The 25,305-nt window shown below is 41.4% G+C and overlaps 1 protein-coding gene across 1 annotated transcript in view; it reads right to left on the reverse strand.

Annotated features, from left to right (window-relative positions):
* The window catches only part of dock8 (dedicator of cytokinesis 8), an 88,661-nt gene that overhangs the window by 9,559 nt on the left and 53,797 nt on the right, over positions 1-25,305 (reverse strand). The window contains exons 15-42 of the mRNA XM_062998928.1: positions 24,429-24,537; positions 24,260-24,330; positions 24,026-24,170; positions 23,827-23,928; positions 22,491-22,586; positions 21,898-22,123; positions 21,312-21,476; positions 20,451-20,620; positions 19,583-19,678; positions 19,401-19,496; positions 19,089-19,238; positions 18,812-18,925; positions 17,461-17,616; positions 17,138-17,274; positions 15,992-16,155; positions 15,721-15,872; positions 15,110-15,292; positions 13,712-13,838; positions 13,473-13,560; positions 12,621-12,717; positions 12,344-12,478; positions 11,485-11,637; positions 6,371-6,529; positions 4,863-4,963; positions 4,326-4,518; positions 3,256-3,399; positions 2,089-2,220; positions 1,841-1,975 (exon numbers count right to left, since the gene is read on the reverse strand). Of these exons, the coding sequence (XP_062854998.1) occupies positions 1,841-1,975; positions 2,089-2,220; positions 3,256-3,399; positions 4,326-4,518; positions 4,863-4,963; positions 6,371-6,529; positions 11,485-11,637; positions 12,344-12,478; positions 12,621-12,717; positions 13,473-13,560; positions 13,712-13,838; positions 15,110-15,292; positions 15,721-15,872; positions 15,992-16,155; positions 17,138-17,274; positions 17,461-17,616; positions 18,812-18,925; positions 19,089-19,238; positions 19,401-19,496; positions 19,583-19,678; positions 20,451-20,620; positions 21,312-21,476; positions 21,898-22,123; positions 22,491-22,586; positions 23,827-23,928; positions 24,026-24,170; positions 24,260-24,330; positions 24,429-24,537 (3,796 nt within the window). The remainder of the gene's footprint in view (positions 1-1,840; positions 1,976-2,088; positions 2,221-3,255; positions 3,400-4,325; positions 4,519-4,862; positions 4,964-6,370; positions 6,530-11,484; positions 11,638-12,343; positions 12,479-12,620; positions 12,718-13,472; positions 13,561-13,711; positions 13,839-15,109; positions 15,293-15,720; positions 15,873-15,991; positions 16,156-17,137; positions 17,275-17,460; positions 17,617-18,811; positions 18,926-19,088; positions 19,239-19,400; positions 19,497-19,582; positions 19,679-20,450; positions 20,621-21,311; positions 21,477-21,897; positions 22,124-22,490; positions 22,587-23,826; positions 23,929-24,025; positions 24,171-24,259; positions 24,331-24,428; positions 24,538-25,305) is intronic.

Raw genomic sequence — 25,305 nt, forward strand, 5'->3', positions numbered from 1 at the left:
AGTGACCTTGGGTTTTGTGAAAGGCGCTATATAAGTGTAACATTATTATTATTATTACTTTGATGCAAAGATACTATACTTTATTTTACTTGAGTATTGTCCAAGACAGGTGCATGCTGCTAATTTGCATATCATTAAGATTCACAGATCCAGGTATTTTTATCATGGTAATTATTAATATTATTTCTATAATATATATAGATGTACAGCATATAGAGATGTTTCTTAACCATTGTAACAGTGTACTTAAATAAATACTGTATTATATTACTATAGCACTAAAATATTGGTTTTGATTTAATTAAATCAAGTTTTATACTGTTTTAAACGGTCACATTCCACTAATCTGTGTAGCATTAGCAGGTGTTTGTTAGGCGGCATTAACTTGACAACCATTTTGTGCTTCCTTCAAGACAAGGCTGAGGCATGATATTCTTGAAATAATAAAACTATTGACAATATACACCAATCAGCCATAACATTAAAACCACCTGATTGTTTCTACACTCACTGTCCATTTTATCAGCTTCACTTACCATATAAAAGCACTTCGTAGTTCTACAATTACTGACTGTAGTCCATCTGTTTCTCTGCATGCTTTGTTAGCCCCCTTTCATGCTGTTCTTCAATAATCAGGACCCCCACAGGACCACCACAGAGCAGGTATTATTTGGGTGGTGGATCATTCTCAGCACTGCAGTGACACTGACATGGTGGTGGTGTGTTAGTGTGTGTTGTGCTGGTATGAGTGGATCAGACACAGCAGAGCTGATGGAGTTTTTAAACACCTCACTGTCACTGCTGGACTGAGAATAGTCCACCAACCAAAAATATCCAGCCAACAGCGCCCCGTGGGCAGCGTCCTGTGACCACTGATGATGGTCTAGAAGATGACCAACTCTAACAGCAGCAACAGATGAGCGATCGTCTCTGACTTTACCTCTACAAGGTGGACCAACTAGGTAGGAGTGTCTAATAGAGTGGACAGTGAGTGGACACAGTATTTTAAAACTTCAGCAGCGCTTCTGTGTCTGATCCGCTCATACCAGCACAACACACACTAACACACCACCATCATGTCATTGTCACTGCAGTGCTGAGAATGATCCACCACCTAAATAATACCTGCTCTGTAGTGGTCCTGTGGGGGTCCTGACCATTGAAGAACAGGGTGAAGCAGGTTAAAAAGTATGTAAAGACATAGATGGACTACAAATTGCTTCTATATGGTAAGTGGAGCTGATAAAATGGACAGTAAGTGTAGAAACAAGGAGGTGGTTTTAATGTTATGGCTGATCAGTGTATACTGACTAACAGTATTGGAAGTTTAATCACTTGCAGTTTTGTATGATGTTTTTTAGTTTAAAACCATGAAGCTCTGACAACGGTTGTCATTTGGAGAAAAAAGAGAAAAAAAAAAAAGAATAAAGTGGCTTCATGAAATGTTATTGTTTCATTAATCTAAGAATGAAATCATATTAAAGAGCTACAATGGCATGATAAGTGATTCCAGGATGGGGAAACTTTTTGTCTAAAGTGCAAACCCAGTTGCTGTTCGTCAGGTCGTAATTTTTTTAAATGTCAAATGTTGAATTGAAGAGTTTAGGGTTTTGTGAAACCAAGCAAATCAGTTTCTTTCTGCAGTTTGTTTGTCACTTCTGTCTTTGTCTCATTGGCGATGGCAAATGGGGTCAAAGTTCAACTGGCGACAAGTGGTAAAAAAAGAGTGCCAAAGCACTCAAGGTTGCGCAGTGGCATGGTAAGCAGAACCGCCTCACAACAGCTATAAAAAACAACAGCAAAAGCGGTTTTACCACATATCATGTGAACACAGCCTTACCTCCAGTCTGTGAGAGATCTCTGGGAGATGAGTGATTCCCGGCTCTTTATATATAAACTCCCGCTCATCGAGATCGCCAAATTTCGAGCCAAAAAATGCCACACGGAAATATGTTCCAAACATCCTTTTATGACCCTGAAACAAAACAGAAAACATCTGGTTCAAAGCTTAGTCTGAAAAAATAAATGACCTGATGAATCACTAACAGAGCTCGAAGCAGTGGCGGCACCATCTGCTCTCTAATTTACCTTCTGAACAATGTTCTCAAAAGCTCTTTTCAGATTGTCGTGAGTGGTGGACAGCTTCCGGAAATCTCTGTGGGCCTCCAGTATGGGAACGATGATCTTATACACCTCGTTTACCGCTTCATATAATCCACCCTGTTTTGTTAAGAATCAGATCAACAATCATGGTTCAGACAGGTATAAGAAAAAAAAAAGATTATCCAGTGGTTAGAAGTAAGGCCCTAACTAATTCAGGGCTGTGAAAATGGTCACAAACTGTGAAATGAGACTTCCCGTGTAATCTGCAATTCGCAGTTGATTGCAATTGAAGTTTGTGTTTAGCGATTTAATATTTTTCATCTGCGTAGCATCAAGTGCCTTGTGTTTACTGGTTAATGTGCACTATGAGGCAATCCTACGGCAATTCAGTTAGCAGTCAGTTAGTCAAAATGTCCAAGATGTGAAAGATGTCAAAAACACGACTCGGGTAACTGAGTTTGGAAAACTCCCAACCAATTATGTGGATGCGGTTGGGTGCAAAACATGGACAAGAATTTTTGTTTTGAGTCTCGCACCGTCGCTGAATGTTCTAGGCTTACATTAAACCATTAAAGTAGCTGTGCGGTGTATTGTAGCTTCCTTTTATTTTATCATTGAATTAATGAGTGTAATTTAATGACAGCTGTGACATGTGGCACTTTCTGTAAAAATCTGTGAAATCTGTGATTTTTGAAAAATAAGGTCCGTAAAATTAGGCACATTTTTTCATGAATTAAGTAGGTCCCTATGGGATATGGACTTACGGTAAGATCCGGGAAGACTATGTAAATAATAATATTGTTGGGTCAGAGAAAGGTTGCAACAAGTACACCAATGAATAAAAATTCCTTTGATAGAACTGAAGCAAACGGTAAGCCAATTTTAAAAACAATAACTGTAAAGATTTGCTGTTTACTAAAGCTGAAGGTATTTTGCTTTTATTCTTAATTAAACTTATGCTCGTGGGCCCAGCAGTCATCTTTAGCTCATAGGCAACTTTTGCAAAGATGTTACCTCATGACTTACTGGCCCTCAGACTACATGCAATCATCATATAATAATACTACATTATTATAACTTATATAAACATAAAAAAAAAAAAAAATCATTTAACATGTTTGGAACTTTGTCTTCGTTGCATGTGTAACGTACGTTGCTGAAGAGTTCTGAAGCCTGCTCGAGAAGCCCCACCAGACCGTTCTCCGTGAAGTATCGTCCTGAGCAGACTCCATCCTCATCTGGAGACAAAATATCATCCGACACTGCAGATTCCTCCAGGACATTAGGAGAGATGTTCTGTCAGGGCAAAATTAAATGATTATTTAAACTGGTTTCGATCGTACACTTTATGTTCTATATTTGATAATTAAAACTATAAAAGAAGAAAGAAGAAGCATGGACATGAGTTATTTCAATGGTCTGATATCTAAACCCCACTGAAAACCTTGGACTTAAAACAATGAGTGGGAGCCAGGCACGATATTTCACAGACACACTACTCAGTGAAGGACAGTGAAAGCCTAGTGGGTAGAGCTCTGAGCTATTGGACTGAAGGTTGTGAGTTCAAATCCTGGCTCTTGTTGAAAGACTTTTCCAGGCAAGTGTCCACATGGTCTATTTTGGCCATAAGGTTACACAGATGAGCCAAAACATTAGATCCACCCTCCTAATATGCTATCAAAACAGCTTGAAGGTGTGGGATATCCGGGATCAGGACATTACCATCTTTTCCGGGAGCTCAAGGTGCTCAAAGCGGGACTGTCACACGCCCCCTCCGACAAGTGTGCAATAGCCGACTGCATCTTTTCACCTGCACAAGCTGAGTTCATATGCGGATCAGCTTTGTGTACGGAGAGCCACACCCTGATCAGCATTATTCCTCTACTCTGCGCAGATGCCATCAATCAGCCAGCAGAGGTCGTAATTGCATCAGTTATGAGGTCCCTATCCAGCTCCCTCCTTGGATGAACAACAGCCCAGCCCAGCCGGATGGCAGAGCTGAGATTCGATACGATGTATTCGAAATCCCAGTTCTGGTGTGCTAGTGTAGTTTACCGCTGCGCTACCTGAGTGGCCATAACCTGCCTTTTAATGTCTTATTAGAATCCTCTCTACTTAGGCAGCTGCCCAGGTAGGCAGTAGGCAGCAAGACAGCTCACTAGGTTTTAGAACAGACCCAAATTCTTAAATTCAAAAGCATTCCGGTTTAACCTCCCACTCACTTGAAAGGTGACGCTGCCCACAGGTAGATACTTGTGGTCTTCCAGCATGCTAAGATATTCAGCCACCAGAGCTGCAGCGTGCACCAGACACATCGCAGACTCTGTAAAGCACTTCCTGCCGTTATGCTTCTCAGCCATGTTCTGGAGCCAGGTCAGTCGCAGATCAGGGGACGTCTGGTAGCCCTTCGCAATTCTGCAACGGATGCAAACGTAGATATTAATTCACATTGATTAAGCAATTTTGACGCCAAACGTCTGTGGTTAAAATTAAGACTGTGTGGGCTTTTGTACATTTGCTTGCTGCATGTGGGCATGCTGGCCCAGTTTAGAAATGAGACAAGGCCACATTGTTTCCATGGAAAGTTCAAAAACAGGGGAGACAAACAGCAGAAACCACAGGGAAATGGAGAGCAGAACAAAGAAACCACACCACTACACGGTCTGAGAACCAGGACTGTCAGTTACACTTGGCATAAGGAAGTGAGAATGTGAATAAGTGAGGTATGCTCTCTTTGTGTGTACATGTGTGTGCATTACCTATACATCAGGTCCATAAGCATTTCAGGATCTTCTTGAAACTCCTTCATTTTGACGGTATCTGACAGGATGCAGTTTAGGTTCCTCAGAAGTTCATCCACCTTGGGAAACAGAAAGCAGAGATTCATTTTATAGTCATTAATGAGTGTTTCACAGTTGAACACTCATTAATTATATTTATTTATTAGGATATTAATGTCATGTTTTACACACGTTGGTTACATTCATGACAGAAACGGTAGTTACTGGTTACACAAGGTTCATCAGTTCACAAGTTTATGTCAAACACAGTCATGGACAATTTTGTATCTCCAGTTCACTTCACTTGCATGTCTTTGGACTGTGGGAGAAAACCAGAGCTCCCGGAGGAAACCCATGAAAACTCCACACAGAAAAAACCTGGACCGCTCCTACTGGCAATCGAACCCAGGCCCTTCTTGCTGTGAGGCGACAGTGCTACCTACCAAGCCACCGTGCCTCCCAAACACTCAATAGTCACAGTGTTTTCAGTCACTGTACCCTAAAAGCATGGCTCTTTTATTCTGGTTGGCTGAACCTTTCAGATGTAAACTACTGCAATCTTTGTCCCCTAAATATAGGACCCCATTACCTAAAATTCCATATACTGATTGGGTGTAGGCTGAAACTTCAGATACTTTGACATGAACCCCAAAACCACCGCAATCCTTTTAAATGGTGGGTTACCACACAGAGCTGTATCACATACACAGTCATGCTTTCTATATGCCTACCACTCGTATCAGCAACATGACCTATGTCCTAGCATTGGCATATTTCAGGGTCAGTGAAGTGAAACCCCATTCAACCATCTCTTTCTCACACATGGGCACGGCCAACTGTGTACATAGGATGCCGACCAGATTAGCAGCCATGCTGAGATTTGAACTTGAGACCTTGAACACTCAGCACCCGGCAAATTAGCATACTGGACCATGAGTCCCCAACAAGACAATTCTGAAGTCTGAACGAAGAAAATCAGCTGCTGAGGACCCCAATGCTGTCCAGGGAGGGTATATATTCGCCTGACACACACTCCCTCTGATGTGTGCGCAGTCCACTAATCCCTTCTTATTCACCCATACTTCAGTGGATTCACATGTGAGGTCGGCTTTGCATACTAAGAGCCACGACCCAATCTCTGTTCTCCTGCACTTTCTGTACAGGCAACTTGGACAATCAAGGTCCTTACACAGCCTTGATAACCCCACCCCTTAGTCCAGACTTTCCCACCCAGCAGACTGGAGGCCAATTGTGCCTGCTGGAGGGCCCCCTGCCGACTGGTAGCAGAGCTCAGAATCTCAGTGCTGGTGTGCTAGTGGATTATCCCGCTGCGCCACCTGGGTGCCAAGTCTGAATAGTTTTGATGAATAAACAAAACAAACGGAATAAAAGACTAAACCCTTTTCAAAACAAGTTTAATACCACAGCAAAGAAATGATTTGTTGCCTTCAGATACAAAAGTCTGCTTTGATTTGTAGTGTATTTACCTGTGAAGGCAGCTGTGTGGATTGCATCTCTGTGTCTTCCTCCGCATAGGCCAGGATAGTGCGGAAAGAACGTCGCAGATACTCCTCGTGCACATCTGAGGACTTGCCTACCAGAGATGCCAACGACATGGTCACCTGCATCTTCACTCTGGAAAAATTCTATGTAGAAAGCAAATGAATGAAAGGTGTGAATAGAAAACAAGAAGTAAAACATCCAGAGTCGTATCAAGCCTATGAAGTGCTCTAATAGTGACAAGCCAAACTAGAGAACCCTGGCATTTGTGCTGCCACTTTTCACCTGGATCTTTTTGATGTGTGCTAGTTCTTGTTTATTTGTAAAGCTGGCAGAGGTTTTATCATTAGTCCTTTTTGGCTATAATAGCAACAATGGGGTTCAAAACATGAGCTGGTTCTTGATTAATGGATCAGGTGTGTGTGGAGTACAGAAGCTCCACTGCTAGAGCAGATATCAATTTACTGGATGGTGATGCTCCTCTCAACAGTCACCTGCTATGAGGCAACACAATATGCCCAGGGTGGCACATGCCAGCATTGACCATTAAGCATGACTATGAAAAAAATGAACATTTTGTATCTTTTGTTTGGGTCTTTAGGTGTCATGTTGTGTCATTTGTGCGGTAAAACGGATTGTATAATCGGCTTTGGGTTAAAATAAAGCTATTAAATAAAATATGTATTATTGTTATTAATGTTGTTATTAGTAGTCGTAGTATTAAATTCACTTGGGTGGTGCAGTTGTCTATTACTCTAGCCCACCACCACTAAGATCCAGGTTTGAATTTCAGCAGTGCTTTCAGCCAGGTAGGGGATATATAAAGTAGACACGATTAGCTACGTCTGAGGGAGGGGACAAATGGATTGGTTCCTTGTCCAGGGTATTCCTGCCTTGTGCCTAGTGTTTCCCAGTGAAACAGAGCCCACCAGGACCTTTAACAGAATAGTTGGAGTCGGTGGTCGAAAGGAGGTCTGTAAACAAACTCATTTCCATACTGGACAATCCATCACACCCCCTCCATGACCTCCTTGTCAGACAGCGGAGCACCTTCAGTAACAGACTCATCCAGCTCCGCTGTAAGAAGGAACGATACAGGAAATCGTTTGTACCAACAGCGATCTCACTGTATAACTCATCCCCACTGTGCCGGGACATCATTGCTCACTGAGTGCCGGGACATCATCGCTCTCTGAGTTAATACCAGGACTATCAGGACAAACTCACGAAGCATGATCTGTCACTCTGTTTATGTCATTGCACATCTCTGGACACTTTATATCAAGACACTTTTGTAATTTTTCTATTATATTACATATTGCATATATATTTATTCCTACCAACATTGTACTGCAATATTTACTTAATATTTCTTATGCACCTTAAGCCTATTTAATTAATAATTTTTAACTGAGTCTTTCATTTACTTAATGCTTTTTTCTATTGTACCTTAAGCTGTTGTAATAACTGACTTTCCCTCTGGGATTAATAAAGTGATCTATCTATCTATCTATCTATCTATCTAAAAAAATTAAATAAGATACATTATGTATTTGCGCCACCTGAAAAGACAGATCCAGTAAACTCTGGACAAGACGTCAATCTATCACAGCGCACCCACCAATTTACTCCCTTACTCACATCTGTGTCTTATTTTTGCTCATTTTGTCAGCTGCAGGTGAGGGATAAGAATGAAACATGGCGCAGTTCCAGCCACATTTGGCCATTGCTATCATAGCCTTGGCTCATTGATTCTGAGGCGGACTCAGCCAAGGGCAGCAAATGTGCTATCCGTCTTGCTCAGCATCAGGAAACTGCAAAATGATCCTATTAAATTGGACATAATTGCCAATGGATCGTTTCAGTGGCACCATTAGGCAGGACCGAGCGTATGTGTAAGACGTCTCAAGCCACTTGTCTCTCGCTTTGAGGCCGGCTTTCGACATTAGAAATAAAACTGCTTTAAAATTGAAGAAGCGATTTATTTAATGTTTGTTTTGAAACGTATGGTTCTAGGGTTATAAGCGTCATTTAACACGAGAGATGGGAGCCAGTAAGCTGTGAAGATTGGGTGAAGCAAAAAAACAAAATAAAACAAGTGAGTCATTGCAGTCAGGAATCGACATGACTCATGCAAAGGTTATATTAATGACACTGGTGATAACCGCCTGAGCAGGCAAACAGAGAGGGGGAAGAAATTCCTCCTTACCCCATTAAAGATGAATGAGAAAGCAAACAACACGGCCATCTGGTCGAGGCGGACTGGCGTGTGTGTGTTTTTGTGTACATGTGGATGGTGGGTATTTTAAGTCAAATGGGAATAGCAAACAAAGTGAACAGAGGAAACAGTCCATCCATCAAGTGTCACAGGAAAAGAGAATAATTACAACAGCAGACACATGTACAGCACCTTAAAAATGTTAAATTCCTGGTATACATTAGTATACACTGATCAGCCATAACATTAAAACCACGTCTTTGTTTCTACACTCACTGTCTATTTTATCAGCTCCACTTACCAGACAGAAGCACTTTGTAGTTCTACAATTACTGACTGTAGTCCATCTGTTTCTCTGCATGCTTTGTTAGCCCCCTTTCGTGCTGTTCTTCAATGGTCCGGACTCTCCCAGGACCACTACAGAGCAGGTATTATTTGGGTGGTGGATCATTCTCAGCTGCTGGAATGAGAATAGTCCACCAACCAAAATATCCAGCCAACAGCGCCCTGTGGGCAGCGTCCTGTGACCACTGATGAAGATCTAGAAGGTCTAGAACTCAAACAGCAGCAATAGATGAGCAATCGTCTCTGACTTCACATCTACAAGGTGGACCAACTAGGTAGGAGTGTCTAATAGAGTGGACAGTGAGTAGACACGGTATTTAAAAACTCCAGCAGCGCTGCTGTGTCTGATCCACTCATACCAGCACAACACACACTAACACACAACCACCATGTCAGTGTTACTGCAGTGCTGAGAATGATCCACCACCCAAAAAATACCTACTCTGTAGTGGTCCTGTGGGGGTCCTGAACATTGAAGAACAGGGTGAAAGCAGGCTAAAAAATATGTAGAGAAATAGATAGACTGCAGTCAGTAATTGTAGAACTACAAAGTGCTTCTATAGGGTAAGTGGAGCTGATGAAATGGACAGCGAGTGTAGAAACAAGAAGGTGGTTTTAATGTTATGGTTGATCAGTGTATTTAAGTGGTTTAGAAAAATTGTGGGCACAGCAGTTGTTTAAAAAATTAAGGGAATACTAAAATCACACACTGGATCTTAAGGAACTAAAGATTCAAGCATGTTGAAAATCCTAAGACTGCACTGGAAAACACACATATGGATGTGCCATTCTGGAGGAGCTGGACTACCTGCGCAACCTGAATGGGCTGCAGGTACCACCACATGCTACCAGTAGTGACTAGGACACTAGCAAAATGCAAGACTCAGTCAGGAAGGTTAAAGAGAGATTAACTGTCTGTGGCCACTACCTGAATAACCATTCCAATTTTTGGGGTTGTCTTGCTGTTTTCTCTTCAGTGCATCTGTTGTCACTTTTATTTGCGTCAAAGCAGATGAACATAAATCACAATCACTTATTCTTTCTAATTGAACAGATTGATACCTGAAGTTTAACTGATCTGGTGTTATACTGTGAAGATTAACTGTTCCCGTCATTTTTTAAGCAGTGCACATATCATGACCTTTTGCTTGGCACCATTCCATTTACACATCTGATGTTCAGCTGGAGGTTTTTAGTTTTTTATATATTTTGTTTCATGCATTTTCTCCCCTTTTTCTCCCTAGTGCATCCAATTGCCCGATTGCGTCATGTTTCCTCTCCATCAATGCCGATCCTCTGATTGAGGAGAACTAAGCTCACCTACGCCGGCTCCGACACGTGGGCGGCAACCGTATGCATTTTGTCACCTACACTTTGACAAGTGCAGTGCGGATCAGCACTGTGTAGGGAGAGACGCACAGTCTCTGACAGCACTCTTTCCCCACAGAGGTCGTAATTGCATTAGTTATGAGAGACCCTATCCACCTTTTTTTTTTTTTTTTTTTATATCCCACCCTTATCTGAACCACAGGCCAATAATGGTTCATGTGGCTGCTCAGCCCAGCCGACAATGTATTCGAGATCCCAGCTCTGGTGTCAGCGTGTGTTTTTACCGCTGCGCCACCTGAGCGACAGCTGGAGTTTTTTCATGGATTAGATCTCTCTGCGTTTGGGTGGCACAGCTGTCTATTATGCTAGCCCATCATCGCAAGAATCCATTTTTGAATTTCAGTTTAATTTACTTGTTTTTTTATTTTCTAAATTTGTCAGCTGTCTTTAATCGGTCTTTATTGTCTCATCTGCCAGCTTTTACTCCCATTATTGGTTGCATCTTCGTTAAGGTTGCGGTTGCAAAAGCCAGAGAAGGCACTGTGTTAATGTGAGCAGCTTGTTTAATACACTTTATTGTTTTCTGAGTTTCAAACTGTTGTCTAAAATGTTGTTTTAGTTTTTCAAAAACCTCTTTTCAACTAGACTGGTTGGTGTTTCAAGCAGGAAAGTAAAAATCTTTGTTCCACAGCTTTTTCAACAGAGGTCTTCAGCTCAGTAAAACACCATGTGAATATCTGGCGCCATCTGGCCGTAAATCAGCAGTACTGCATGTCCCAAAAAACAAACACGCTTCAAAACATTTCATTTCACGTCATCTGAGAATACTTATTTTGGAACAATGTACCAGGTAGAACACCATTAAAAATGTATACTAAGAGTAGGAGAAGATCAGGGGACCCTCCTAGGCTTTAGGACTTGAAAATGGTTTGGCAAAGGGAATATGTGACATCACGATGATGATGACCTTTCAAATATTCGATTGTCCACAACAGCTTTGGGACGAATTTCAGCAATCAGTTTGTGGTGTTTACATTTTCTTTGGTCACATCACTTTTAGTTTTGGTTATATTTTATAGTGCAAAGTCAAGACATTTTAGGTAAAATAAGTTAAAGCTGATAGATGTACTACTGAAGGTAGACTAAATAAAAATAACAGCAGAATTTCCCCTTGGTGTGTGTGTGTGCGTGTGTGTGTGTGAGTCTTACGCTGGCTGAACTATAGCTGTATCTCATGATGAGGTAGAGTGTAGCACAGGCCTGGCTCCTGTTGCTGTCCAGGTTGCTGTTGCAGTACTGAAGCACTTTTTGGCAAAGATCTGCACACTGTTCAGCCTCCTCCTCAAACAGCATGTCTCCAAACTGCAACACAGCCCAGCAGTTACAGCTTTATTTAGTTACAATGTTTTATTATTAAACAGCTCTGTGGTTTAAATTAGTAAAATGTTAATATTTACTCTGGCCTAAAATGGCATGAAGTAAATAGGGGGATTTAAAAAAAAAAAATGAAGCACCCAATTAATAAATGCAAACTAACAAATTAACAATAAAACTCAATATAATGTCCACAACCCACTACTGGGAAAAGTGGACAGTAAAGGGGATGGTGCAAATTCAGAACTGGATATTGCAATTTGACAGGCTGCTCTGTCTGGCCCCAACAAACCAAGTTCCTTGAAAGAAGACAGTAAGAGAACTTTTTACACCTAAACAGGTGAACACCTGAACCACACTACTTGTGGTTCCTCTGGGATTTATGAGCATGTCTCAGTCTAGAAAAACGGGGTATTTGGACTCTCTCAGTGCATTCCTCTCGCAAGGTCCTAAACACTGAAACACTGGAGTGAGTTCCCAAAAACAACAAAACCTGAGTAAATTGAGCAATCCAGATTCATAACTTCCAAAGAAAATAGGTGTGTCAGGCAAGGTTCGGGTAATGCCATTTGCCATCTAAATTGGTGAGCTCAGCCCGAAATTTGAACCTCCAGAACTCAGGCACTGCTCATACTAGCATTACACCACATGAGATCACCTCTTAAAGTTAAAATAATAAGTGGGAGAAAAGTACCTTTACAACGAGTGCCCGGATGGTGTTGAAGCAGTGCGACAGGTACGTGGTGCTCTGGTTGCAGGTTAAAGAATGTAGCAGAACCCTCATTACTCCACCAACTGCACTGTCCTTACAGTCACCTACTGGCATCGCCTGAAAATGCACATGCGTTTTAAATGACTACAATTCCAACAGACCCAAGATGACTGTGGATGAAATAGCATGATATTAAATCCTTCAGGATGTAGGTCTGCTTTCTGTGCAATAACACTGACAAACTACGCAAGCAATGTACCTGCACAATGAGCTCTAGCAGGTCCAGGACTACAAGGTTGGCCTCACTGGCCAAATTCCCACAGATTATGGCCTCCTGGTCCAACTCAGCCTTGGATCTGAGAAAACACAGTACAAAGCATTTAGCACCATGTTAACCAGATGATCTGAATAGGTTCTAGAATTCCCAAAGCAGGGTTCATGGACAGTTGACAGGACTGGGGGCATCCAGAAGTATCTTTTAATCTAGTTGTCCCCAATCCCCAACATGTTTTACACCTGCCAGTGCTAGAGTCTGACAGAGGATCACATACGGAAAGACACCATGCACCATGCTTAACAAACCACCCCTAGCGCAAACACTTGGTTTGCTTAACCAGCCAACAGAGGACATCTGCACAGCAGCAGTAAAACCCTTTTTAACCTCTTGCCTATTGTGCATGTGTGTGGACCCCTGGCCAGGTCGATAGCACCACCTGGGATTCAAACTTGAGAGCTTGAGACTTTTGCAGTGGTGGGCTAGCGCTTTAGACTGCTGCACCAACTAAGCAGCCTAGAGAGCCAGAAACTGCTTTTAGGTAGTTTGATAACCCCAGTTAAGTTAAACCCAGTCACCCCCAGACTTATGCTTTTGAAGAATGGTCTGGCAACCCACCAGGATTCGAACCCTGGACCCTGCCGGTACAATCTGCCAGATTTATATTATGCCCTCATTTCTTGTTGTGCTATAATCATGAGCAAGCTGATAAAATATTTTGTTCGATGTAAGGGGGAACCTGACAGCAAAAAGTTTTGGTACCAAGAGCTATGAAATAAACAGCATAATAAAGTCAGTCTTCCTTCGTGATAATGGTGTCATGCAGCCTGCACCCACTTGTCCTGTCTGTCATTGGTCTGTCGCCACTGTGTGCGGTCTTTTCTCCAGCGCAGGTTCTCTCTCTGACCCAAAGTCCGGTCATTAGCTTTAAAAAGAGATTAATATAGAGAGAAGAAAAAAAAGAGACACAGGAATCATTACTACATTAACATTATTAGGTTCTGTCTTCTAAAACACAATGGAAGCAAAATGATTTTTCTGCATGCAGTTTAACGTGGAGGAAGATAAGCGCTTACCTCCCACCCTCTTCATCATTTCTCCTCTCGCTCCCATGCTTCCCAGCAGTGCATCCTCCAGACGAGCTTTAGCCTGCTGTGACTTCTGCAGGGCCTGTGTGCTCACCTTATCCGAACTCTGTTTCCCCTACACACGTACAGCACACATACAGAAACGTGACACATACAGCACATCCAGACAATATACAGCCAAAATTTGGATATCCCTCATAATTATTGAGTTCAGGGGTTTCAGCCACATCCATTGCTAACAGGTGTATTAAATAATGATATCAAACCACTTCTACACTTCCAGCTTTTTCCAAAAAGCTAAAAGTGATTAACAGGCAAAAGAGAGTGAGGCAATTTTACTGGATCTCTACTGAACCAGTGACCACAGAATCTTACATTTATTTACTCAGGCTTTTGATTAGTCTTTTAAAAAATATAGACAAAGGTGCAGAGCTTGGGGGTTCATGACCTTGTTATCTGCTCGCTCTCCCTTTTAGTTATGCTGTAATAATTAGGGGTGCCGGAGTCTAAAGTTACTCTCTGTAATACTGACATTTTACTCTTAACGACTTCACATTGTAACTACATCTTCTGTTGTTTTACCCCGAGGTGGTTCTGACGGAAACCTGTTTACCCTCTCGAGGTTAAAGACTGCAAGTTGAGACTGCAGTGCCAACAATGCTGCTCCTACTAGATGGGATAGAAACCTGGCGTATTTGCGCTAAAAATGTCCAGAACTTACAACAGACTTTATCACAGGCTGGACTGAATGATGAAGAACTCCAATTATTTTCTTTTATTTTTTTGCTAGTTATAGCTATCATTTCAATTTAATTTTGTGTTTGTATGATTTGTGTTAATCCTATTTATTTAAATTATCCTCCATGCCACCCAAAGAGGATGGGTCCCTGCTGAGTCTGGTAATTTTAAGGCTTGCTCAACGGGGGTTTTTGGTCTGTTGGTCCTGGATTCTGTAAAGTTGCTTTGAGACAATGTTCATTGTAAACAGCACTATACAAATAAATTTGACTTGATTTGACATTGGCCATGGTCATGTCAGTCCACTGACCTAGTCCAGAAAAAGGACCTTCAATGATGAATGTGATAATTGTAACCTCCAGTGTTTTGATTAAATGTATTTATATACATAAACAAAACACAATATAAAGGGAAAATCTATTTAGACAACACAAATAAATCTTTTTCTTTTCTTTCTCACTGGTCGCAGTTACTGAAGGGCACAACTACTGAATCGTGCCCTTCTTTCCAAATTGGTCCAAATGATTGATGTGTCAGTCACCTGCACCTTGTTAAGCGTTAATTCACTTCACGTGGAAGTGTTTCTATTTATCATGGTGCTACACCTATACAAACACTCATTAGAAAATAATTGCAGTTGTCCCCTACCCTGTACTCGAAGCAGGAGACGCAGATGGTGAGGAGCTCAAGAAGGTGGCTCAGTTGAGAGGGGGGTATGTCCACTATCCAGCGCTGAATCAGACTCTGCTCTGTATTCTTCATGATCCACAGGAAGCACCCCAGCAGATTACGGCTGGTCTCTGCCGAGAGTGTACTACAGCTTCTACCGGACTAAAGAGTTGGAGAAATAGTGGTGGCATGTTAACATACTAACAGCGTTTGTTATATAGGATCTCATGGAAAGGAAACTGTGTCTTATTAACACCGCCAATCCATAATAAAAGTGAGGTTTAATATATAACGTGAAATAAAAGGGTTTTTTTTACGTATTTAACCACACATAATATCTAAGCTTAGACAAGCCTTGCTGAGCCTTGTCCACATATCAGCACGTACAGCAGTTCCAACTGGTCAAATTTACCATCCATGGTCAAAGGTTCTATATTTTATTTACAGTTAATGTATTTGAATTGAAGTTACATAAACTCTAAAAAAAAAAAGTTTACAAAGATTATTAAAATTACAATTAATTATTTTATTCTGACAGATAAATATTCTTTTTTTAGCTCAGTTTTTAGAAGTAAACTTAAACTCCTCACCACAGACGCCATAGACACCAGAGCGTTTCTTGCCAAGGTATTGAATGGGTTTCCTGCAATCGCCATGGCGACAGACTGATTGATGGGATGGAGGTTTTCAAAGTCATCTTCTGGGCTGCTGGATTTGGCCTTGTTGCCACTTGATGTTGAAACTGCAGAAACAGTGTATATAGTACAAGTATGTACAGTATATATAGTACATATATAGAGTATATACGTAAATACAGTATATAAAGTACACGCACACACAAACATATATATAAAAAAGCACCTGTAAAGTCGAGGTAGCTGAGGGAGTCGAGGATAATGCCCACTAAGGGGAGGTACAGAGCAGCAATCTTAGCCCTGACCTCTAACCTCGAGCAGCGAAGGTCCAAATCATGAGCACACAGAAGGCTGTAGATGGCGTTAATAGCCTTACGCTGCACTTTGCTTCTACCCACATGCACAAACACAAAAACAAAATGAAAATTAGGGTACAAGATACTAAAAACAAATAATTCTTATTTAATCTGAAATAAAAAAATCAATTCTATTATTATTAAAGTATGTAAACTGTTAGATTTGAGAGTATTGAGAAGCTAGTCCAACTACTGGCATAATGGCTATGTGAAAGGTGGCTGGAATCCAGAACCCAAAGTATATACTGAATATGAACAGAATATCTGCAATCACAAATTGTGCAGACATGACATACAGTTATTTAAATTTCATACGTGGATTGCAATTCATTTTTCATCCTGGTCAGATTTGGGGTGGGTCCGGCTTTCCCAGAATCACTGGCCGCAGTGCAGTACCACATCAGGGAGGATGCCAATCCATTGGGCCTCATGTCAGTATGTAGACGCCTGACAGACCAATAGCATTGCTGGGGATTCGAAGCCTGGATCCTAGCAGTTGCGGGCTAGTGTAATTTACAACTTAGCCACCCAAATAGTATGTTATTAATCTGTACTTCCCCCCTTCTTTATTTCAATTTACTTGTGTCCAGTTTCCCTCACTGTAACTTCCTCTGATATTGCACCACCACTCCCCCCTGCAGTCACCAGCTGCTTTTTTCACCTGCCAAGGATGGAGTCTCACAGAGGGCCGTATTGCGTATGGATTCACAAACTGCCATCTGTGAATCCACCCCTCCTACAGACACCTCTACCAGTCAACAGAGGCATAGCAGCAATTAGGAACCCTGTTGACCTTTCTCCCACAGGCATGGCCAATTGTGCCAGCCAGCTCAAAAGCACAGTTCAGAAAACTTAAAAGCTCAAGATCTCAACCCACACACTGTCCCAGCCCTAATTCTGTTAAGCTAAAATTTATTTATATGTGACACTATATAATACTAATAAACAGAACAAAATGTTATTCATGTTAAAATGTAAACTTAATATTGTTTTTGTTTGATGTGTGTTTAACTGACCCCTCTGATTCCATATCCAAAGCTGCATTGAGTTCCGTCAGAAGCAGTCCTGTCAGATAGTGCAGCTGCTTAAACTCATGACTCAGATCGAACATCGCTGCAATCCTCTGGTCCGGAAAGCTACATGAGCTTGAGGTCTGCCAGCACACACACACAAATAAATACATTGATCATTTCCCCATTCTAGTGCTTTTTTTTTTTGCATTTTCCTCCCCATCTTGTCATATCCAATTATCAGATCGCATTTTGTTACCTCTACTTTTAGGCATAGAGGATACATCTAAACGAGTCCATGTACGAGTCTGTGGGTGATATTTACTGACCTGTGATGTGATAGAGGGGGACGGAGAGGTAGGAGCAGAGGCAGGACTGCTGAAGTACAGGCTCAGGTTCAGGTAGTGCTCATGACTGCAAAGCACCCTTAGAAACTCCAGCCTCATACTGATCAACGTCGACATGGACACACTCTTTGCTGACATCTAAAAGACAGAAGGATGAATGTTATAATAACATTATTGTCCCTATGAAGCAGCGTTACAAATGTTAAGTGTAGAATTGTAAAATCAATAACCCACTGCATATCACAGCACTCTGGGGAAAAGGCAGCACAGCTCACAGTACACGTCTGAACCTACTTACAATCTGCCTATGATTAATATTAGGGTCGCACATACTATACAACTGATGGCAGTCAACTGCATGTGGACACTATTTCAATTTATTAGGTTGAGGTGTTTTAGCCAAATCCTCACCAGAGTTGCACTAGTTAAAGCCCCTACAACTGCATGGTCATAATATACACTATACAGTATGTAAAAGGTGAAAAATTAGCTACCACAAGAATAGCTACTTGGTCCACCAGTGTGACCAGAACACATGTTCTCTGAACAAAAGGATAAGGAAAGAAAAACTTGGTAAATACCAGGCATGGCTATAAAAGTAGCGGAGGGGCAATGCAGCACCAACTGGGTTTTTTGGTAGATAAGCCGGCGGAAACAAAAGTACCAGGCACGCAGGGTGCAGGTGTCTGATAAGCACAAACACCACAAGGTGGCTAGTGTAGCTGATACATAACGCTCTCTTTCAGCTGCCTGATAAAATGTAAATTATTTGGGCTTCCATGTCCCCTGCTGACCATAATGGCAAAGCAGGTGGGTATAATTCTGTAATTCATGTCCCCTGCCTGTCTGTCTGTTTTTTATGTTTGATAGTTAAGATTTTTACTGTGCATCTGTGAAATTTACTGTGTGTTGGTGACTTAGCGGTTAGAGTACTGAGCTACTAATCAGAGATTTACTGATGAGGGTTTAAGCCCCACTGCCGCCAAGATGCCACTGTTAGGCCCTTAAGCAAATGTCATACCCTTTTTTTTTTTTTCGCAATTTTCAGATCTTTAGTGTTCCAAACCACAAAATCAAGTGCTTCTGCCGGTATGAAAGTGCATGTTAGCTTTATTCCTTGGATTTGTGTTGTACTATTATCAACAGTTCACCACTGTGCTAACAATTAGTTTGAAATACTTGATCGTTCCAACATCTCATTTTAGGGCTGCACCCAGTTAGTCATTGTAACTCAGGGGCTAGTATGATGAAAAGTGCCCTAAAATTTGTCAAGGACTAAAGAAAATCAGGGATGAAATCCCACATTGTACCCTAGACATAGAAGTACCCATACCTGATTGCAGTAGTTCTTCACTAGGTTGAAGACAAATCCTCTGTCCATGAGGGACATCAGGTCATAAAGGAAGAAGGCCAAACTAATGTTCACCTTTTCAGCCTGCTCCAGCTCCTGCCACACAATTTAATAAAAACACACCGTTACCCAAATCTAGTGATCACTTGTATTTTTACTTCGACTGTGGTGGACTGATTTCCTGTGGTGTAAATAAATTTTCCAAATGTCACATAATCAAAGACTAGAACACAGGTGAAGAGTGTTCTAGTGTTCCAACCTTCTGCTGTTTCACCAGGATCGTTCCGATTTCTGCCGTCACCACGTTGACAATGGTAGTGATGTCATCCTTGAAGCGATCTGAAAAACGATTCTTGCGAGACACTCCCTGCTTCTCCATTTGAGAGACATGCTGAGCCATGCTTTTGATCTGGGTTACACAAATGCAGCTTGTTTAAGTAAATAAAAAAAACATCAAAGGCAAATCAGAATTTAAAACAATTTATCAGTGACTGTATTCATGTCTCTTAAACAAAGCCGAACAGCTGAGCTAATATGTTCCTCAATACAATGGGTCCTGCTCCACTCTTACCAGCAGCTCAAAGAAGAACCAGGCATATTTGTAGACGTTCTCTCTGCAGACGCCGGTGCTGACCACCATCTGAAGTGCTAGCTCTTCATGAAATTGCTGAAACAGATTTCCACAGATACCTGTTACTCTCGGCCACCTAAACAGCAGTGAATATTTGGTGTTTAATGTATTATGATGCTCACCTTTCTGTTTGAGTGCCGCACACTACCAGTGGAGGGTTGAGACCGGTTAGAGGCGTCAATATAATGGGACATCCTGTTGCCCGGATGATTCAATCCCTGAAATAAATGACCATATTAATTGTTTGAAGAATTTTGAAGTGTGTTTTAAATGATGAGCTTTTGCCCATTATAAAATTATCATATACTCCTTGAATGATTCCTTTTGGCTGTTCCTATTAGGGGTCAACCAACCAGTCCTCATATTTGATTTGGCAGTTTTCATGCCGAATGCCCTTCCTGATGAAACCCTCCCAATTATCCAGGCTTGGAACTGACACTGTGGGTGCACTGATATGTCCCAACAATAGCTAGGTTCAAGTAATGTCATGTAGCTTCTGTTCTGTTTGTGAGCCCAGTCCAAGATTCAAACCCCCAGAGCAGCACAGCTTTTTACCATTACGCCCAATGAGCTCAGTTCATTTTCAGTCTGAAACTGTGCTCTGTATCAACAAGAGCATGTGGACACTGGAACACAGCATCCAAATGTACTTGTAAGTTACAGTCCAAAGCCATGGGCATAATCTTCATTAATACACCAGCATCCACTCTTCTAAGAGTTAGTAAGCTTTAAGAACTGGTGTTGGGCTGTAATGTTCCTCCTACAGTTGGTGTTACACTTCATCTCCAAGGTGTTGGATGGAATCAAGATCAGAGCTTACTGCAGGCCAGTTACCAAACAGCAAACATTTCCCAATGGGATTTGCACCCTGGATTCCAGCTTTAGTGGGCTAGCGTAATTTACTACTGCACCATACAAGTTTTCCAAGGCTTAAAATATTAGTAACACATGGCAAAATGACAAAATGTGTGTGTGTGTGTGTATTAATACCTTGTCTGCCAGTATGTTCTTGACCTCAGCATCCTCTGTGCTCTGTGGAGCAGTGATATCAGGGTTGCTGCTGGAGCGAGCACGGGAATTCATCAGCATAGTGCCCACTGTAGTCGCTGTAGCTCGACCCATAGTGCTGTACTTGCTTTCCTGTACCAGCGCAGCCGATCCTACAAAAAAGCCAATATTTAATACTGACGTTCTTACAAGCCTTCAGTAGAAAGTCTAGTACCGAACTCTGGATAATTATTTCACTCCGAAAAATAATCATCATCACTGTCTTAATTGGTTGCATTAATTGGTTATTTATAATTAACTAATTAACTTAGTGGGTATACAATAACTGACTATAGCTCATCTTTCTTACCCTCCTTTACCACATCCGTTGGTGTTAAGATTCTTTAATTGGACCCACAGTGACCAGATGTTATTTGGGCAGTAGAGTATATTCAACACTGTTATGACACTAATATGGTAGTGTGTGTTGTATTTATATATTGGTGTATCAGGCCTAGCAGCATATCTGGGTCTAGGCCTGTTTATTAGGTACAAATAACCTTTTTTCCTTTTGGTGGGACACTTATCCTCCCAGCACTGACATTGACAAAGTGTCTAAAAATTCCAATAACATTGTTGCACCTGATACACTCATACTAGCACAACACACCATTAAGCTTTGCCAGTGTCTTGCATTTTAATATGGTACACCAGTAAGGTAATATTATTGAGGGTCCAGTTTGTCTTCGTTTACTGCTTCATCTAAGGGTCACAATAGGTTCAGAGGTTCCAGTTACTACATGTATGCCCAGTACACACAACACTGAACCTTGATGACAATCCAAGTCGATGTCAGCATCGCACCTGTGTTAATGACTTCCACTGGAGTGTCTGGCAACCGGAACACATAGTAGAGGTAGGTTGCTAGGAGACAGTTCCTGCCCTGGTGGTCCTTCGCCAGTTCCTGACTGTTATGAAGGCTGTTCACAACCGACACCACAGACTCAAAGGCTATCTGTGCCAGATTTGCTATGGAAGATAGAAAACAAACAGTGAATTCATGTACATAGAAATATTTACAAGAGTGAGTTTAAGTATCTAACTACTTACAGTAACACAGCCCAGACAGGACACCAGTCTATCGCAGGGCCTCGGCCACCCCACCCCACCACTAAGACATAGCCAATCAGTCTGTATGTAGGTGCCTGACCGGCCGACAGCACTGCTAGGGATTTAAACCCTGGACCCCAGTGGTAGTGGCAATTTTACCACTAAGTATATTTGTTTTTTTGTTTATTAGTTGATGCTAAATGTGTTTCGTTATTCATATCTTTATATAGAACACATGTTATAAGTAATGCAGAAATCACTATTGTAGTATTATATCAACATGTACATAATGACATTTCTATAACCTCTAATCATGATCTTGCATCACGACAGCACTTACCTGTCTGGCCACCAATGACCATGGGCTGCATAATGAGGCGAAACAGTCTGTCTAGAACCAGGTGCAAGAACAGGACAAGTGGCTCAAGCTTGGATGAGGACAGGGAGATGATGCTGAGCTTCAGGTCATGCTCCAGCTTGTTTTCTGGGACCTTATCCCTAATGGGGGATGTTGTCTTTCCCTCCAGAGCATGGCACAGTGTGAAAAAGCGCTCCAAGTAAACATCCTGGGCATAAAGAAAGATTAAGCATTCTGTTTTAGTTCCCAAGAGTCTGAACAACAGCTTGTGACTTGTTACAGACAGCTGCAAATATGATCATAATGCAACTGTTTTATCCTGGTCAGGGTTCACAAGGCAGGAACACTGTGGACAGAGCCCTAATCCATCATGAGGTTTCTGCCATCCCCATCTTAGACACAGCCAATAATGTCTGTATAGACGCCCGGCTAGATCATAGCACATCTGAGGCTCGAACATAGATCCAAGCTTTGGTGGGCTAGCATAATTTATCAATGCACCAACTGAGCATCAATGTTAAAAAATTAAATGTAAAAAAATCTTGTGTGTGTGTTCGTATTTTTGTGTTACGCACCTGTGTATGAACTGAAGACACAGCCTGAACTTCCAGGTTAAATAGTCCCTTATGACTTTCCATCCACTTGACTGGTGGAACTTGGGGTGGCAGTTTCTGCACAGACATAACGAGAGCTTATTTACATCCTTATTTACTTAGACATCATGAGTTCATTTGATTAGCCACACATGAACAGAATCAACATCAACAAACTCTACTGAAGCACTTATCTGCCTGTCTCAGGCTTTGGCTTAACAGTAGGTGGGAAGAAAGTTACACCATAGTATATTAATTTTTTTATTTATTCGTTTATCCAAATGTTAACGTCATGTTTTACACACTTTGGTTACATTCATGACAGTACAGATAGTTACTGGTTACACAAGATTCATCAGTTCAAGTTTAATATCAAACACAGTCAATCTCCAATTCACCTTGCATATCTTTGGACTGTGGGAGAAAACCAGAGCTACCAAAGGAAGCCCACTCAGACATGGATCGCTCCACCTGGGAATCAAATCCAGGACCTTCTTCTCAGAACAAAGACAAAGTAACTGAAGCAGGCTGTGTCCTAAATAACATGCTTCTTTACAGAATAGGATGTTCATATGCTACAGTTGGGCGGCACGGTGGCTAAGTGGGTAGCACTGTCGCCTCACAGCAAGAAGGTCCTGGGTTCGATCCCCAGGTGGGGCAGTCCGGGTCCTTTCTGTGTGGAGTTTGCATGTTCTCCCCGTGTCCGTGTGGGTTTACTCCGGGAGCTCCGGTTTTCCTCCCACAGTCCAAAGACATGCAAGTCTGGTGAGGTGAATTGGAGATACTAAATTGTCCATGACTGTGTTTGATATAACCTTGTGAACAGATGAACCTTGTGTAATGACTAACTTCCGTTCCTGTCATGAATGTAACCACAGTGTAAAACATGACATTAAAATCCTAATATACAAACAAACAAACATGTGCTACAGTTAGACATGGAAATCACTCATAAACATTGTCTGGTTTACTAAAAAGAAACAGACTACCAGTAGTTTAATTAAAGGTAATGTCACATAAGTTAAAAGACACATCTTTTGTAAAGTAGAAATCGCAGATTGTGCTGAAGTATGAAAAGAATCGATTCAAGACTTAAAAATACTGTTTTTCTGTTTGTTGTGGATTAAACTTCTCTGGTGTTGGTGCCCAGTTTAAAAAAGTGTCCAAGCTCGATGGTTTTTCAATAACATTTCTCTGATGCTAAATCTTTTTAAACTAATTTCAAGTAGTCTAGACTCTAAACTAGTAGTTTTGTTAATGTAGTGATAAAACAAGTCCACTTGGTTCTCAGTGGCAGCAGAGATATGGTGCGCTGTACCTCAGGAGAGTGCAGCAGGTAGTTAATAGGAAGACGTTCAAGAGCAATGGGCAAACAGAACGCTCCTATTTGCAGTTCCTCATTGTTCAGCATGGGTAACCACTGCAGGAACAAAATAAAATTACACTCATTTACAAGAACCCACTGGCTGCGAGTCATACACAATTGTTTGATGCACTTGCACTGCTGAGAGACTAACCGTGTAGCCAATGAGAGTCTCTACGTTGCCGCTTTGGTTCTGTTTTTGCTGGCAGCTGATGTGGAAAAAGGAAAAGAGCAGGTGGTGCCTCTCAGTTAGCCGCGCTGGCAGCCGGATCTTCACCTCCTCATAGAAATCTGGAGACCTGCGCAAAAGTGACACACAAACACAAGTCAATTACTCTATACACACTACCCAAATAATGTTTCAATAATATGCAAAGAGCTGGATTACTTGTTATGGTATGTGACTGGGGTGTAGATCTCCGATAGAAACTCTGGACCACTTGATTTCCCAAATATGACCTTAATAATAAAGAAAACCCAGCAAAAGTAATGCACAAATTACATGTTACAAATTCTGAGGTCATGTGATCCATTGTGTGTGTGGTTGGTGTACTCACAGGCAGTGCCTCATCTCCATTCATGAACTGGATCTTTATTGTAATGTTTCTGGCCGATGCCAGTCGATTACCGAAGTTCAGTCTTTGAGGATAAACATACAGCAGGTTCCTGCAGGTAAAACAAAGAGTATTAAACTTAGTGGATGCATGAGCCAACAGGGCATCATCTGCCCCAGTTAAAGGGCTGCCTAACATGACCCACATAAAACTATAGCTATGCTATCGCAAATTATAACAATACTGAAACCTCACTTATCTGTACCTGTGATTAGTGTGTGTTTATAAGGCACTTAGTTTACCAGCTATTATTAAATGACATGACCCAGACAAAGAAAGTTAGTTAGCAGGCCTGTAATTAAGCTGTGTTATCTGTGCATTAGTTATTTACACAAACCCACCATTATTATACAACCCCAAATCAGAAAAAGTTGGGACAGCATGGAAAAAGCTAATTTCTTACATTTACTTTGACTTTTATTTGATTGCAGACTATATAAACCTGAGATATTTTATGTTTTATCTGCTCAACTTCATAAACATCCATTCCTGCATTTCAGGTCTGCAACACATTCTAAAAAAGTTGGGACAGTAAAGCATTTACCACTCTGTAATGTTGCTATTCCTTTTTACCACACTTAAAAGACGTTTTGGCACCGATGAGACCAAGTGATTTAGTGTTTCAGCTTTTATTTTGTCCCGTTCTTCCTGCAAACACGTCATAAGATGTACAACAGTACGGGGTCGCATTTTTCCTTTCAAAATACTCTATTGGGGACAGGTCAGGACTTGTGATCAAGTAAGCTAATATCTAAATAACAGTGTGTACTACCTTTGATCCATGCAGTGGCAAATTTATTAGTTTTTTGCACTAATATTT

Source organism: Trichomycterus rosablanca, chromosome 7 (assembly GCF_030014385.1).
Source record: "Trichomycterus rosablanca isolate fTriRos1 chromosome 7, fTriRos1.hap1, whole genome shotgun sequence".
NCBI lineage: Eukaryota > Metazoa > Chordata > Actinopteri > Siluriformes > Trichomycteridae > Trichomycterus > Trichomycterus rosablanca.